The sequence below is a fragment of the Bombyx mandarina genome, chromosome 02, assembly GCF_030267445.1.
Source record: "Bombyx mandarina strain Sakado chromosome 02, ASM3026744v2".
Taxonomy (NCBI): domain Eukaryota; kingdom Metazoa; phylum Arthropoda; class Insecta; order Lepidoptera; family Bombycidae; genus Bombyx; species Bombyx mandarina.
This window is the reverse complement of record NC_143209.1, coordinates 5,783,920-5,800,920: the sequence shown is the minus strand read 5'-3', so window position 1 is coordinate 5,800,920 and position 17,001 is coordinate 5,783,920. Positions and strand designations below refer to the sequence as shown.

Here is a 17,001-nt window from a genome sequence, read left to right as displayed (position 1 = left end):
TCTCCGGAGACCGGGGTATATCATTGATATACAAACTAAATAGTAACGGGGAGAGGGCGGAGCCTTGCGGGACTCCGGCTGTGACGTGACGGGGCCGGGAACGCGTTCCCTCGACCCGATATCGGAACGAACGGTTCGACAAGTAGTCTCGTATGATGAGCACGAGTCTGTCTGGCACTCCCATGTTATACAGTTTGTATATGAAACCGTTGTGCCAGACTTTGTCGAACGCCTTCGCTATATCGAAGAAGAGGGCTCCTGTCGGAATGGCTGAAAGTAAAAAAATGCATGTTTTATTTATTAGTAGCTATTGCCCGCAACTTCGGCCACGTGGTATATGTAGTTACTTTAAAGTAACGCTAAATTTTACCCGCTCTTCATTTAAAATGAAGTGAAAATATTTTTGAACTAGTGACCCGCCCTCGCTTCGCTTCGGAAACATTAAATTTTATTATTGACCAGGTGAGCTGTGAGTTCGAACACACATGAAACCAAAAAAAAAAATGAAAAAAAAATTAAAAAAATGTAGCCTATGTTCATCAGGGACAATGTCGGCTTCTAATGGAAAAAGAATTTTTCAAATCGGTCCAGTAGTTTCGGAGCCTATTCGAAACAAACAAACAAACAAATCTTTCCTCTTTATTAAATTAGTATAGATAATAGAATGTTATGGAGCTATTTAAGGTACTAAAATCACGCTATTTAACCGACTTCAAAAGAGGAAGCTACCAATTCGACTATATTTTTTTTATCTATTTATGTTCAAAGCTATGCTTTATTTTAGAACAAATTTGGTTGGCATCAAAAACGTTACAGTGAGCCAAACTTAATATATAGACATATGCCGTCACGGACTTTTTTTTAGAACTTGTAAAGGGGAATCATTTTGTCATACATTATTTTATGAAACTTTATCCGTTTCCGCAGCGCACGCAGCGGAAGCTCTCAAAAGGGTAAAATACCCCCCGTTTTTTAAACATTCTTTATTGGTGCTCCGCTTGTATTGGTCATAGCGTGATTTTATATAATATTATAGACTATAGCCTTCCTCAATAAATGAGCTATCTGACAGTAGTAGTTTCTGAGATTAGCGCGTTCAAACAAACAAACAAACTCCTCAGCTTTATAATATTAGTATCGATGCTGTTGCGAAATTTTGTCAATACGTTTATTGCTAACCGTATTGACAAAATATAAAAAAATTACCTGATAATTATGTAATATATGCTTGTTATTTAAGCAAACTTTATAGTACATTATCTAGTTTTCGTATTTATTATATTAAATTTTTGACTTTGACAACAGCGACCGACGAAAACTGAAATTTTGTTCCGTCTGTATTTTGTGCTCTATGAGATATTTCTGTTTCGCTCGCACGACTACTCAAGGTCACCCCGTCGCAAGCATTCATCGAAGAAGTAAAATATTGAATATTGGACATTTTGTATCGCTAACTCTGATAAGCCGGCTTACTTATTTCGTTATTAAAAATATAATTTATTGAAAATGGCTAAGGTACGTACCCAACGGATTATTATTTACTGTATTATTATTTTAAATAGTCTTTAATTATACATTTATTAATAATTAAAATTGCTTTTAGAGTTTAAGCTTGCGTTTTATTATGCCATTTTTGCAATTTTACATGAGAGCCATTTAAAGTTTAAGCTTTTGAAAAAAAATATCATGACAAAAAATTCTTCTATTCTATTTGAATGGAGTAAACTTAGGTAATTGAAGTTCAATTAAAATCATTGAATTGTTGATGCTGATACCAAATAAAACGGACCTTTAATAATAAATACAGAGATAAATGTCGCGTATTTAGCGTAATATCGCTCAAACCAAAATGGCCTTTCACCCTTCGGTATGTTTAATTACATTGATTACATAAAATAAAAAAAAAGTTGTTGAACCTTAATGATAACACTTTCACATGCCATTATTTATTTGTTTCGATTTAATACAATATTTTGTGCAATACAAAACAACGGATCTTCTCAGTGGGTCGCGTTTCTAATCAAGTGATAGATTCTGCGAAGCACGGCTCTTGCTAGGGCTCGTGTTAGCAACGTCGTCAGGTTTGAGCCCCGGGAGCTCTACTATTAGCTCGGCGAATCTAGAATAACCCCTCAAGGTTACTAGAATAGGTAGAAAAAAAAAAACAAAAACAATGTTTTCAGACGTCAATTCTTTCGTGTTAATTCAGACGTTTTCATTGTAAACCTTGATGATAATTCTTAAATAATATAAATTCTTATTGAAAATTATGGAAAAAAAATATTGAAATTATTACGAATATTCGTTTTTTTTTTTTACAAACACACGATAGTAGTAATTAGTTTTTATTGTCAAGAGAACGTTTTGTAGATTCCATAGAGAATATGTTTTTAGCGTTAATTTTTTCTCTGCGATTAATGATTTAGTATATTAATAAAATTATAAATGTTGATTGCGTTTACGCCAAATCTGATTTGGTAGCATTATTAACGTGACCATACGTTCCGATTTGGGTGGGACAGTCCCGCTTTCGGGCATTCTGTCCCGTTGTCCCCAGTTTTTTTTTATTGTTTAGCTGGGTGGACGAGCTCACAGCCCACCTGGTGTTAAGTGGTTTTGGAGCCCATAAACATCTACAACGTAAATGCGCCACCCACCTTGAGATATAATTTCTAAGGTCTCAGTATAAGTGACATAGTTCCGATTTTTCAAACAGACCAAACAATAACTTTATTTTTCAATTCAACATAGAGCTAGAATTGTTAAAATGGGCTAATTTAACAAAAGAGGTACAGACTATTACAGATTACTAACTATTTTTTGTTTAGTGCTTTTGTGTTATTCTATCTTTCTTAAGAAAATGCTTGTAAAGCACTAAATACTTTTTTTATTATATAATTTCGCTGATGTCCCGCTTTGACAATAAAAAATAATGATCACGTTAAGCATGATTCACACGAGTGTCATAATTAGAACGGTAGTGTTTTTTTCCTCCATCTTTCCGTGTTTCGCTGGCATCTATAGTCGGATTTTTTATTAGACGAAGTCAACTGACGTTTACTGTGTTGTCAGGTTTTGATGAAATAAAAATAGTGTTGTGACAAAGTGAACGATTGAAAAAACTCCTGAATTAATGAAATTGCCTCGATTGTCTAGTGAATAGTTGGTGTGCCGAATTGCCGATATCGGGTACGGGGTTCGAATTTTAGGCGTGCTTTGTACATACCAACGAGTTTTCGACGAAATATTATGTTCCTATAGTATCTACCTGTACTGAATACCGAGTGTTTTAAATATTAAGAAAAGTATTGCGAGGAAGCTTGTAAGACTGTCCTATTTCCAATACATCATATAGTAATAAGTCGTATAGTAATATAATAAGTCGTCGTGGCCTAAAGGATAAGACGTCCGGTGCATTCGTATCGAGCGATGCACTGGTGTTCGAATCTCGCTGGCGGGTACCAATTTTTCTAATGAAATACGTACTCAACAAATGTTCACGATTGACTTCCACGGTGAAGGAATAACATCGTGCAATAAAAATCAAACCCGTAAAATTATAATTTGCGTAATTACTGGTGGTAGGACCTCTTGTGAGTCCGCACGGGTAGGTACCACCGCCCCGCCTATTTCTGCCGTGAAGCAGTAATGCGTTTCGGTTTGAAGGGTGGGGCAGCCGTTGTGACTATACTGAGACCTTAGAACTATATCTCAAGGTGTGTGGCGCATTTACGTTGTAGATGTCTATGGGCTCCAGTAACCACTTAACACCAGGTGGGCTGTGAGCTCGTCCACACATCTAAGCAATAAAAAAAAAAAAAAATAGTTGAAATTATAGATGTATAAAATATAAAAATTATAGGTATGTAATGAAAATAAAAAAAACTGATTGTAGTTACATACTACTAGTAACGTATATTGGAGCACTTTAATACAATTTTATTGTAAAATATAAATAATATTCTTTTATAGTTTGAAATTAATGATTAACTCTTCACACTCATTGTTCTTTCATGTGATTGAACGAGAACTGAACGCATCACTATTACTTTAAATATAGCAACATTATTTCACAAAGTTAAATTAGCTACTGTCAGCTGGCTTCGTCTAATTAAAAATCCGACTATATAAAAACCGGAGACAGTGAAACATTTATATCATTGAAATAATCGTATAGTTACGTAAATATGTGACTGTGAGGGCTTATAGTTAGCCGCATCATACCGAAAATTTGGGATAAATCATTCTGGAATCACTTTTCAGTTTATCAAGGAGAAAAAAAAGGATTATGTAACAAGAATATCTGCATACGTATTTCCAGTTCTAGACGCTGTAGCCATCTCCTTCATGCTTGCTTTATTTAGAGGGAGATAGCAATAGAATAATTATAATCTGTTCTCCAAAATCTTCTTGTCGTGTATGCTTTGCATTTGGCTTTCAAAATCGTCCAAGATTGTTTGAATTTTGAATGTTAAATTTTTTTAAATGTAGCTTAGGAACTCATTCTTTAATTAAAAATCATTTTTGGCGGGAAATTGCTTGTCAAATCTTTTTTTTAATGCAACTGTTTTATTTTGTGTGTTACACAAACCGTTCCACATAAACTTTTTTTTTCCCTAAGCTGGTAGCCTTGAGATGCTATTTCAGCGTAACCTTAACTAGTAGGTGAGCTCACGGGGCTGAAACCTGACGACGTTGCTAACACGAACCCTAGCAAGAGCCGTGCTTCGCAGAATCTACCGCCTGATCGGAAACGCGACCCACTGAGAAGATCCGGCGAGAAACTCAGTGGGTTATGTCCGAGGGTTAATTTACTCGTCGAGCCCTTCGTCGCAAGCGACGAGTTCGACGAGAACGATGACCGATGCTTGAGGTACCTAAAAGCACCGTTAGTGGATCGGGAGAATCCGAAATGATGTGCTTGGGGCGACGTCGACTACTTTCCATTCTGTCCGCAGCAGTATATTCTGTCGGGAATGTAGTTACCGGCGCGGCGGCCACGATGAGAGGGTTCTCGTGTCGTGCCGCTTTATCGAAGTGGCCACATAAACGTAGCGTGGGGTGGACGCATTTCTTAAATTCGCTTCGATTACACAATATCTTATCGCATCAATTGATAATCTGACATTTGATGTAAGCCTTGATAATTTTGAGACCAAATTTATCATCTTTCTAGAAATCCCTAGGATGAACAAAGCTAAAGACAAACTGTTATGTAGTCGTCCACGTAAAGTCGAAATGCCCAAGAATACCGGATAAAATAATTGGAAAACTAAGATTATAAACTATGCAGGGCTTACACAATACTAGGTATTAAACCTCTTGTCGTGGCCACCGTTAACTACATATAGGACCCAGGCGACGGGACAAAGCAAAGCCAACGTCGCCTAAAGAACCTTCAAGCACCGGTCACCGTCCTCTTCGATGTGCGAATTAGCCCACAGACACAACCCACTGAGTTTCACGCCGGGTCTTCTCAGTGGGTCGAGATTCCGCTTTGAGGGTAGATTCAGCGAAGCAGTGCTCTTGCTGCAGCTAGTGTTAGCCATTCTCTCAAGTTGAGCCCGTTAGCTCATCTATCCGTCAGTGCGTAGCTGGAATAGTCCCTTAGGTACCAACGATTCAAACCACCGCTTCAGCTATGTCACAAAAGTGTTTTTGAGCTCTTTTAAGTTCAAGAAATTGAGTTGTCAGGTTTCCTTTGGAGGCGCTCGGGCAGCTATTAGGAAATTCCATCCCTCCTGGCTGAGCCCGTGCTCGCTCACCCATCGCTGGTGAAGCTGGAAAGGCCTCCGGGCCATCAGTAATCCCTTATTCATAAAAAAAGGGTGTGATAAACACCAGCTCAGTCAAATTTGTTTAACCGCTCAGCAAATATCCAGAGAGCTTGGCTGGAGAAGTGTCAAGACATCTACCACATAGCCCTGAACTGATACATTTTCCTCTGTTGCGATTTTACGAACTTAAAGTGTACGTTACGTTGCGTACGTCAAGTCTTGAAGCAGCTTTAAGTTAAATAGGACTGTCATCTGTGGCGGTCTCTTTAGAAGTCTTAATGCAGCTTTAAGTTAAAGAGGACTGTCATCTGTGGCGGGCTCTTTAGAAGTCTTAATGCAGCTTTAAGTTAAAGAGGACTGTCATCTGTGGCGGTCTCTTTAGAAGTCTTAATGCAGCTTTAAGTTAAAGAGGACTGTCATCTATGGCGGTCTCTTTAGAAGTCTTAATGCAGCTTTAAGTTAAAGAGGACTGTCATCTGTGGCGGTCTCTTTAGAAGTCTTAATGCAGCTTTAAGTTAAAGAGGACTGTCATCTGTGGCGGTCTCTTTAGAAGTCTTAATGCAGCTTTAAGTTAAAGAGGACTGTCATCTGTGGCGGTCTCTTTAGAAGTCTTAATGCAGCTTTAAGTTACAGAGGACTGGCATCTGTGGCGGTCTCTTTAGAAGTCTTAATGCAGCTTTAAGTTAAAGAGGACTGGCATCTGTGGCGGTCTCTTTAGAAGTCTTAATGCAGCTTTAAGTTAAAGAGGACTGGCATCTGTGGCGATCTCTTTAGAAGTCTTAATGCAGCTTTAAGTTAAAGAGGACTGTCATCTGTGGCGGTCTCTTTAGAAGTCTTAATGCAGCTTTAAGTTAAAGAGGACTGGCATCTGTGGCGGTCTCTTTAGAAGTCTTGAAGTAGCTTTAAGTTAACACGAAGAGAGTTCTGCCAAAACTACTCTGGGCAGTTCTTTGGTCAGAGACCTCAATAAATCTAGAGCAAGAGAATTGTGTCAATTTACCAAATGGCTCATCGCTATTTGCGGGTAGTAAGGCGTATTGTGGAACTCACAAGAGTAGGTACATACTATTCCTCAACTTCTTCACTACATAGTACAAAACAAAGTCGCTTTCTCCGTCCCTATATCTGTCTGTCCCTATGTAAGTTTATCTATATATTAATACGTGAAGTAAAAACTTTGTATCCCTTTTTACGAAAATTGCGCATACGGAGGAGTATGAAATTTTCCACACTTATAGAGAATATAGAGAAGAAGTGCACAATGCTAATTTTTTTTTTAAATAATGCCTAAAAGATACATTAGTTCAATAAAGAAAACATTACACACACTACATTCCATGTATTTGACGCACACACGCATGCATACTATTTATTGTCAAACTTTTGTTCTTGACGTCTGTTGTCAAATTGAGATTAAATATTTTGTTTGTCTTTGTTAGTATTTTTTATAGTGTAGTCTTGGCGAAATTTGTGATCATAGAAGTATAAAATACAATCATAATAGTGTACAAACTTATTATACAATTCCAATTAATTATAGTCGAATTTCGACTACTGCGGGACCTCTAGTATGTATAATAACATCCATTAAATAGTTGAGAAATCAATAACAAATTACAGTTTCCGAAGCGAAGCGAGGGCGGGTCGCTAGTTACTTAATAAACAACTCTTAAATGATTAATTGGCGTAAAAATAATAATAAGCCGTGTCGAATTTTTCGTTAAAAAGAAACAAACATATTTGCAACACGAAACAGAGGTCTTAATGAGAAAATTAAACGGTAAACATATTTAAACACTTGAATAAAGTTTGTACAAGTGCTTGTTTATTTTCAAATTGAATGTTAGCGAAGGTTAAGTTAGAATATATAATTTGCTTACCAACCAGCCAGTAGATAGACAACGGAATTAGTCACGGACACGAATACGCGTACTGAAGGAGACTCATTAAAATTCTCCGACTATGGAACATCAAATTATCTTTAACAATTAAATGAATTTTTTTCTTCTTTATTGCTTAGATGAGTGGTTACCGGAGCCCATAGACGTCTACAACGTAAATGCGCCACCCACCTTGAGATATAAGTTCTAAGGTCTCAAGTATAGTTACAACGGCTGCCCCGCCCTTCAAACCAAAACGCATTACTACTTCACGGCAGAAATAGGTGGGGTGGTGGTACCTACCCGTGCGGACTCACAAGAGGTTCTACCACCAGTAAAAACGCTACAAATGATTACCGACATGAAAAGATGGCACATGATTACGGATGCTCCTGATCCATTATCGGTGCTTTTAGGTACCTCAAGCACCGGTCACCGTCCTCGCCGAACCCGTTGCTTGCAACAAAGGGCTCCACGAGTAAATTAACCCATAGACACGGTCCATTGACTTTCTCGCCGGATCTTCTCAGTGGGTCGCGTTTCCGATCCGGTGGTAGATTCTGCGAAGTACTGCTCTTGCTAGGGCCAGTGCAACACTCCCGGTTTGAGCCCTGTGAGCTCACCTACATGTCAAGGAGAAGCCTCTCAAGGCTATCAGAATAGGTAGGAAATAAAAAGATGGCGGTACCTCAATTTAAATAATATGTTAATTGATGTGATCCCGTTATATCTCAAGGTGGGTGGCGCATTTACGCTGTAGATGTCTATGAGCTCCAGTAACCACTTAACACCGGGTGGGCTGTAAGCTCGTCCACTCAGCAAAGCAATAAAAAAAATCTTGAAGTCAACATTTTTTAAGGTTTCACTTCTAACTTCTAACACGTGTGAATTGCACACATGTTTTTTTTTAAGGGATTTTATGACCTGCTAACTAAGACCTTTAAGTCATGTCTTATTTTAATTTATTTTCTTATTTTTATGAAAAATCATGAAATGAAATGAAGATGATTAATTTGAGACATTGGGATGAAATCAAATTAAATGAGATGAGATGATATGGAATGAAATATAATCACAGTAAAATGGTGGTCATCTACTGAGACTTTTTCATTGGACTTTTTGGAGGATCCCGAGAAGTGACGCCCAGCGGCTTTGTATCATTTTCCCACATTTGTGCACTTTCACAGATATTAAACAGTTAATAAACCACCGTTATTACACATTTAAACCTGAAGAAACACTAAATAGACAAAATAAAACAAATCACACAACTTCATTCCTCGCGTTCCCGCCAAAAAGTCCTGTTTTTTTTTTTTTAATAGGCCCCAGTACATGTGTAGTTTCGGTTTTCAGGTATCGATTCCAACGATCAAATTGAACAATGGAATCGAATTCCCGGCCCTCGGCTACGGGACCTGGCTAGGACTGAACGATAAGGTACGTACATACGTATTTTTTTTTACGATTTTATTGACATTAAGGCCTCCTCCTCCGTTTGTCGTATTCCTCAGTTCTGAAGGTCGTGACCTTTACTGAGCACTTTTGTTAGGACTACGTTCCTCCATTCACTTCTGTCCTCCGCGCAGTGGATAGCGACATTGATGCTGGCTTCCAAAGTCGTCTTAATCTGATCGGATCAGCGCATGGGACTACGCCCCCTAGGCCTCTTTGCTTCCACTTTGCAGGTCTTTCGAGATTGTCACCCTTTTTCCTCGCAACAAGGCAAAACATCTATATATTAATACGTGAAGGAAAAACTTTGTATCCCTTTTTACGAAAATTGCGCGGACGGAGGAGTATGAAATTTCCCACACTTATAGAGAACTAGACGATGACCGATGCCAAATGTTGTCTCTTTAAAGCGGTTAGTTGCCCTCAATTAAGAAAAATAGTATTATTATACTATAATTAGTATTATAATATTTTAGTATTATAATATTATAGTATTATAATATTATAGTATTATAATATTATAGTATTATTATTCGCCAACAGATGTCGGGAAGAGTTGATTATTGAAAACACGAATAAAACGACATTTTCTGAAAATAAATCGTAGCTAGATCGATTTATCGCCCCCGAAATCCCCTGTATACTAAATTTTATGAAAATCGTTAGAGCCGTTTCCGAGATTCAGATTATATATACCTATATATTAATATACAAGAATTGCTCGTTTAAAGGTATAAGATATAGAGAAGGAGTGCACAATGCTAATATTTTTTTTAAATAATGCATGAAAGATACATTAAATCAATAAAGAAAACATTACACACACTGCCATGTATTTGACACACACACATATGTATATATACTCTTTGTTTATTGTCAAACTTTAGTTTGTCAAAAACTGTGGTCAAATTGAAAATAGGTTAATATTGTTTATCTTTAATATTATTTGTCTATAGTGTAGTCTTAGTGAAATATGTGATTATAAAAGTATTATAGTCTTTGACAATATAACCATAATAATGTTCAAACTTATAATTCCAATTAATTATAGTCGAATTTCGACTACTGCGGGACCTCTAGTCTAAAACTTTGGACCCCTTTTTATGAAAATTGCGCTTATGTAGGAGTGTGAAAGATATAGAGAAGGAGTGCACAATGCTAATATTTTTTTTAAATAATTCATAAAAGATATATTAAATCAATAAAGAAAACATTACACACACTACATATCATGTATTTGACGCACACACGCATGCATACTATTTGTTTATTGTCATATATATGTCTATGGTCAAATTGAGAATAGATTAAATATTGTTTGTCTTTGTTAATAATATTTTTCTATAGGGTAGTCTTGGCGAAATTTGTGATTATAGAAGTATAATAGTCTTTGAAAATAGAATCCATGGCATTGCTGAAGTCCATGGGCGACCGTAACCACTCACCATCAGGTGGGACGTATGCTCGTCTACTTACAAGGGCAAAAAAACATTGCTCAACAAAAAAAAAATCGATCTCGGATCTCATGGTGAATAGCGGCATGCTTACGTGTAATCGATTTGAGACTATTCTCCTCATGATCTAGAGACTTTGAGGTCGTTTTTTTTCTTCTCGTTTCAAGAACTAATCTCTGGTTTTCAGATGGAATTCGAAATCACGGACGCGCGTAAGCTACAGGACGCATTGTCGTACGCCATCGATATAGGTTATCGACATATCGACACGGCGCATCTCTACCGGGTCGAGCCGGAGGTCGGGGAAGTTATAAATAAAAAAATTAAGGACGGTGTTGTCAAACGCGAAGACATTTTTGTTACTACAAAGGTCTGTTGTACCCTGTGCCACATATTTTTTTCTTTTTTTTTGTTAGCAAACGGAATATTGTCTATATTCTGCCTACTAATGGCGGTAGGACGTCTTGTGAGTCGGCACGGGTAGATACCACCACCCTGCCTATTTCTGCCTTTCAGTCTGAAGGGTAGGGCAGCCGTTGTACTCTAAAAATTTAATTGTGTGTCTCAAATGAGGTCACAGTTCTGCAAGCATATCTTGTATAGCATAGAACGAACCCTGGAATCACATGGTGTCGGATAGCTGTAGCAAACTATAGATTTCGCAACGTGACTCCGGCCACCAACATTTGAGACATGAGGTCTGCGGTGACAAAGTTAGTTTGTCTTATTGAATGCTCCTCATATCCCGGTCAGCCTAAAGGAGCCGCAAAATTTCACTGAACTTCAGACTTGTTACATTCTACCGTATGTACCTAGTATGTAGAACTTAGGTCAATGACCGCATGCGTGCGCTGCTTAATTTGTCATACATTGCGTGGCGAAAATTTTTCGTCTTCGCTTTTTTTTTATTGCTTAAATGGTTCAACCAGCTCACAGTCCACCTGGTGTTAAGTGGTTACTGGAGCCCATAGACATCTATAACGTAAATGCGCCACCCACATTGTGGTAAGTTCTATGGTATCAGTATAGTTACAACGGCTGGCCCACCCTTCAAACCGAAACGCATTACTGCTTCACGGCAGAAATAGGTGGGGTGGTGGTATCTACCCGTGCGGACTCACAAGAGGTCCTACCACCAGTTAAATTCGGGAATCGCTTTCGGGAATCCCAATATATACTTTGAATAGACCTTCCTGTGAATAGGTGTGGCACCACCACCACAAGCAAGCAGACGTGGAGGTGGCGGTGCGCGACTCCCTTAGAAGACTTAATCTGGATTACGTGGACTTGGTATTGGTGCACTGGCCAATGTCGATCTCGGTGAGTTTGTTACCTAAAGTTAATTTGTTATTCTCATAATTTGTATATCTAGGTATATATTAATACGTGAAGCAAAAACTTTGTACCCCTTTTTACGAAAATTGCGCGGACGGAGGAGTATGAAATTTTCCACACTTATAGAGAATATAGAGAAGGAGTGCACAATGTTAATATTTTTTTCAAAATAATGCATAAAAGATACATTAAATCAATAAAGAAAAAATTACACACACTGCCATGTATTTGACACACACACCTATATTATGTATATATACTCTTTGTTTATTGTCAAACTTTAGTTAATGCTTAACACTAAACATACCATAACGGGTCAACTGACCAATTCTGAACTTTTGCATTGAAAATTCACGTATCATCTTATTGCTTTTGCACATAATCACCATTTTACTGAGATTATATTTCATCCCATATATTAACAGGTCGAAAAATCCCTTTTTCTCCTACCGACGTCGAAAGTTCGGTTTTCCTCCCGCAGTACAGGGAAGAAAGTGTAAATTTTTCTTCCTGGATACAAGTGCGCATGCGCGTTAGTGTCTACGTCTGCTCTCACGCACCTAAAATTCTCCGCCATTGTTGTGCTCGGGTAATTTGCAATATTGTGTTTAGTGTAAAAGCGAAATAAACAAAAGGCAATAAAATTTAATAGTGAAGTATTAAACAAAGATGAGTTCATCAGACAGTTCTTATTCAATTAGTAGTAGTTTATTTGAAAATTAAAAAACAGTTAAATTGTTTATTTATGGGTCTCCGCCCCCCCTGCCCCCGGCCAGGGCTTCGCCCCTAGACCCCGGCTCGGTACTCCACGAACTTTCGGCCTGGTAGGTGAAAAAGTTGTATGTGCAAAGTTGCAAACACGCTGGAGGATATGTCCAACTTTTCTCCCGCGGTGCACAATGTATAGTCCCCGTCACGTAACTTAGCAAGAGTCGTAAGATGCGCAGAAGTCGTTTTTAGGTCTCTTTGGTTGTCAAGCGGGACGCGGGGAAAGACGTAGCACCGTTCCGAGCGCGCGATTGGTGAGTCAGTCGACCCTCCCCTCCCGCACCGCGTCCACGTTCCGTTCGCTCCTGGTTACACATGCGCCTACTAAATTGTAGGAGCCCTTTGTTTATATTGAGTTTTTGTTACGAGTTGTTATTATTGTTTTAAATTTAGTTTTTGTTACGGGTGTTATTCTTTTAAATTTGTTTGCAATGCCAGGACCAAATACCAATGACCATATAGTCGATTCAGTCACTGAGCGTTTTATTATTTACGCCAGTGACGACAGCGACTCTTCGTTATGTCAACGATGAGGAGCCAACTCCTTCCACCAGCTCAGGTGCTACCATAAATTTAATCTAAGGGGTAGCACTATTAGAAAATGACAGTGACGACGGCGACACATAATTTTTAATATTAAGTATGTATATTTTTTTAAATAAACTTCTTAACTTTTACCTAATTGTATTTTATATTTTTTAACACCTAATACACTTCACGAATTTCTCTCTTTTCTTTAACTTTCTTCTAAACACAAAGGCTTAAAAACAAATTACGGCAAATAAAAAATAAAATAAAATTAAATAAAATTAAATTATATGCGGGCAATAAAAGTGATCATTTTTTTGTTGCAATGTGCACCATGCGCGACATTACCCCCACTACACCAAAACCTTGCCAACTTACGTGCCGCTTACTATACTATAAAAAAAAATTCGTAACTTCTCAAAGTACGGTAGTTGAAAGTTAACGATGAAAAGTTCGCAACTTAAATAAAAAGGTTCGATTCCGTTTGATATTACAGCAAGAAGGGGTAGACGAAAAGATCGACCACCTGGAGACGTGGAAAGGGTTTGAGGAGGTCCTCAAGAAGGGGCTGACCAGGTCCATCGGCGTGTCCAACTTCAACATCGAACAGATGAAGAGGTTACTAGCCAACTGCAACGTGCCGCCCGCCGTCAACCAGATCGAGGTAAACACGGAACGGTCACACAACGTAAACTTTGTTATGTTTATCTACAGCCCTTTGATGTCCACTGCTGGGCGTATGGCGGATTAAACCCACAATTATAATTGGTGGTAGGACGTCTTGTGAGTCCACACGAGTAGGTACTCTGCCTATTTAGGCCGTGAAGCAGTAATGCGTTAAGGTTTGAAGGGCGGAGCAGCCGTTGTAATTATACTGGGACCTTAGAACTCATCTCAAGGCGGCATTTACATTGTAGATTTCTATAGGCTCCGGTAATCACTTTTTATGCAATAATGTTCGATCGCCGTCCATTCCCATCCACGTCTGCCCCGCCGTCTTAAGGTTCTCATGAGGAACGGCGAAACAAACACCACTTTCGTATCTGTTTATGTATTCTGAAAATTTGACGTCTTTACTGCCAAAATACGACGATTTTATGATTAAATACGTGTATCTCGGAGCACGACTTCAACCAGTCCATGGACCACACAAATCAAGAAACCGACCGTCTGACGTTAGTGCGACTTTTACAGATCAACCTAAATCTCGGTCAGAAGGAATTGGTGGACTACTGTCAGTCCAAGGGCGTGGTGGTGGTCGCGTACTCGCCATTCGGAACGATGGTGCCGTCCAGAAACTACCCGGACAGTCCGGAGCCTAAGATGGACAATCCCACGATGCTCTCGATAGCCAAAAAACACGGGAAGACCGTCACTCAGATCGCCTTAAGATATTTGGTGAGTAATTTCTACCTTCTAGCTGGCAGTGTGTGGTCGTGGCACGCGGACAACATCAGAGTCACAGCCAATCGCTGACGATCCTTCAGAGGACTTGTCATGGCGCTCAGGAACTACTTCTAGTTAATTGCCAGGTGAATAGGAAAACGGTCTTTTGAATTTGGGTAGACTTGAAAGAAGGCGCTAAACCCCTAACTTTTAGATCGTCACTCAAATCTACTTGCGTGGTAAATAAGAAAACGGTCTTTGGAAATTGGGTGGACTTGAAAGGATTAAGGCGTTACACCCACCCGACTTTTACATCCTCACTCAATGACCAAGGTGACCCAGTTTGAACCTCAGCCAAGAAGAACCACCAAACTCTACCAGACCCGTCTTTCATATTTCCTTTCCAGATCATACAATAGTTCTTTAGCAGCAGCTACTTGTACTGATGATAATACGTCTTGTGAGATGGATAGGTACCACCACCCTGCCAATTACTGCCGTTAAGCAGTCATGATTATAAAGGATGGAACATTATCACATGAATGCAACAACAGTTATATATTCCAGTACCAGCGCGGGATCGTGTCTATACCGAAGACTAGACTATAGATTAGTATAAGTCATGATAATCGCCTTATCGTCATGATAATCGCCTTATCGTAGCCGCCGCTGACTACTCCCCGAATCCTGATCATACAGAAGTCAGTCACCGTCAACGCCCTAGACACGTCCTTACGGATCCATCAGATCCAATAACCTTTGCATTAGAAGCCTTCAGCTCTAACACTAGGAGCAGGCTTAGGGACCCTGGTAACCGTACTCGTCGAACTCGACAAAGAGTTCGCCGTGCAACCTAACCCATGAATCAGCTCGCTGAGTTTCTCGTAGGATCTTCTCAGCGGGTCGCGATTCCGATCCGGTAGTAGATTCATTCGCGAAGCAGCTGCTCTTGAGCTGTTAGGTCTCCTTCGGAGGCGCTCGGGTAGCTGTTAGCAAATCCCACCCCTCCTGGCTGAGCCTTTGCTCGCCCACCTGTCCTGGTGAAACTGGAAAGGCCTCCGGGCCACAAGTAATCCTTCAATCATAACAAAAAAAAGATTAGTATAGATTAGTGTAGATTAGTATTGATTAGTGTAGATTAGTGTAGATTAGTACAGATTAGTGTAGATTAGTGTAGATTAGTATAGATTACCATACATTAGTATAAATTAGCATAGATTACTATAGATGAATGTCGTATATTGTAATTCCAGTACCAGCGCGGGATCGTGTCTATACCGAAGACTGTGACTAAGAGCAGAGTGCTGGAGAACGCCTCGATCTTCGACTTCCAGCTGGACGACGAGGACGTCGCCACCCTGGCGCAGTTTGACAACGGCTTCCGGACGATCAGGCCGCTGTTCTGGCAGCCCTACGAGAACTACCCCTTCGATGTGGTCCCTGGACAGGAGCACGAGGACATACCGATCTCTTTGCTCAAGTGGAAGAATGGAGTCAACGGCGACATCGAATAATTCGGTCACTTGTTATAATTCGTGCAGCATTTTATTATTGTTTAACTTTACACGCTTAAGGTACTGCGCAGATTTAATGCCTAAAGCATTCTCTATCAGTCAATCAATGGTGGCTAAGAGCAGTGTTTCTCAACCTTTTTTCTGCCATGCCCCCACTGTAACACTTCTAAAATTTGTATATGCCCCCTATACATAATTTTTAACATCAAAAAAATTGATTTTTTCACTTAAGAAACATAAATGATATGTTTTAGCTTTAGAACCCACTTTAAAAATCACTATGAAATTGTTCTCAAAACATATAATAAAAAACTTAAATTCAAATTTCAAAATAATTTTAATACAGATTTTCTATATTCATTTAGTGCGATTGTCCCCCTTAATTATCAAATTGCCCCCTTATGGGGCCCACTTTGGGAAACACTGGCTTAGAGAGTTCCGTGATACGGTCTGAGTCAACCAAGGGTGCTCGCTTTTTCACACCGATGCTGTATCGAAACTGTAACTGTGTTGATGTTTTAAATAAATAAATGAATAAATAAAAGGTCGTTTTATTTACTCGAAGGCTAAAGAAGAGGTGTCATTTTTATCATTGACCAGCTGTGCGCGCTGCTTCTCACAAACTCAGCGGGCTGTGTCTGTGGGTTAATTTACTCGTCGAACTCTTCGTCGCGCTCGACGGGATCGACGGGGACAGTGACCGGTGCTTGAGGTACCTAAAAGCACTGTTAGTGGATTGGGAGGAACTAAAATACCGTGCTTAGAGCGACGGCGACTGTTTACCGTTCGATCCCCCGGATCGGGTATGTAGCTACCGGCAGCCACGATTAAAGAGTTATAGTATCGCGCATTAATACCAAAAAAAAGTAGACGATCTCACAGCAAATCGACCTCAAAACGAAAAACG

The 17,001-nt window shown here is 39.2% G+C and overlaps 1 protein-coding gene across 2 annotated transcripts; it reads left to right on the top strand.

The window, feature by feature from the left end:
* Nucleotides 1-1,432: 1,432 nt before the first annotated feature.
* On the top strand, nt 1,433-16,638 carry LOC114245641 (aldo-keto reductase AKR2E4). 2 transcript variants are annotated; one of them, XM_089733541.1, is made up of 7 exons: nt 1,433-1,515; nt 9,011-9,094; nt 10,751-10,933; nt 11,767-11,883; nt 13,691-13,858; nt 14,389-14,592; nt 15,834-16,638. In XM_089733541.1, the coding sequence occupies exons 1-7, from the start codon at nt 1,507-1,509 to the stop codon at nt 16,092-16,094; spliced, it is 1,026 nt and encodes a 341-aa protein (XP_089589667.1). In that variant the 5' UTR covers nt 1,433-1,506; the 3' UTR covers nt 16,095-16,638. The 2 variants fall into 2 exon arrangements, with proteins under 2 accessions (XP_089589667.1, XP_089589658.1); XM_089733532.1 differs by lacking the exon at nt 1,433-1,515 and having other exon boundaries at nt 8,990-9,094.
* Nucleotides 16,639-17,001: the final 363 nt, after the last annotated feature.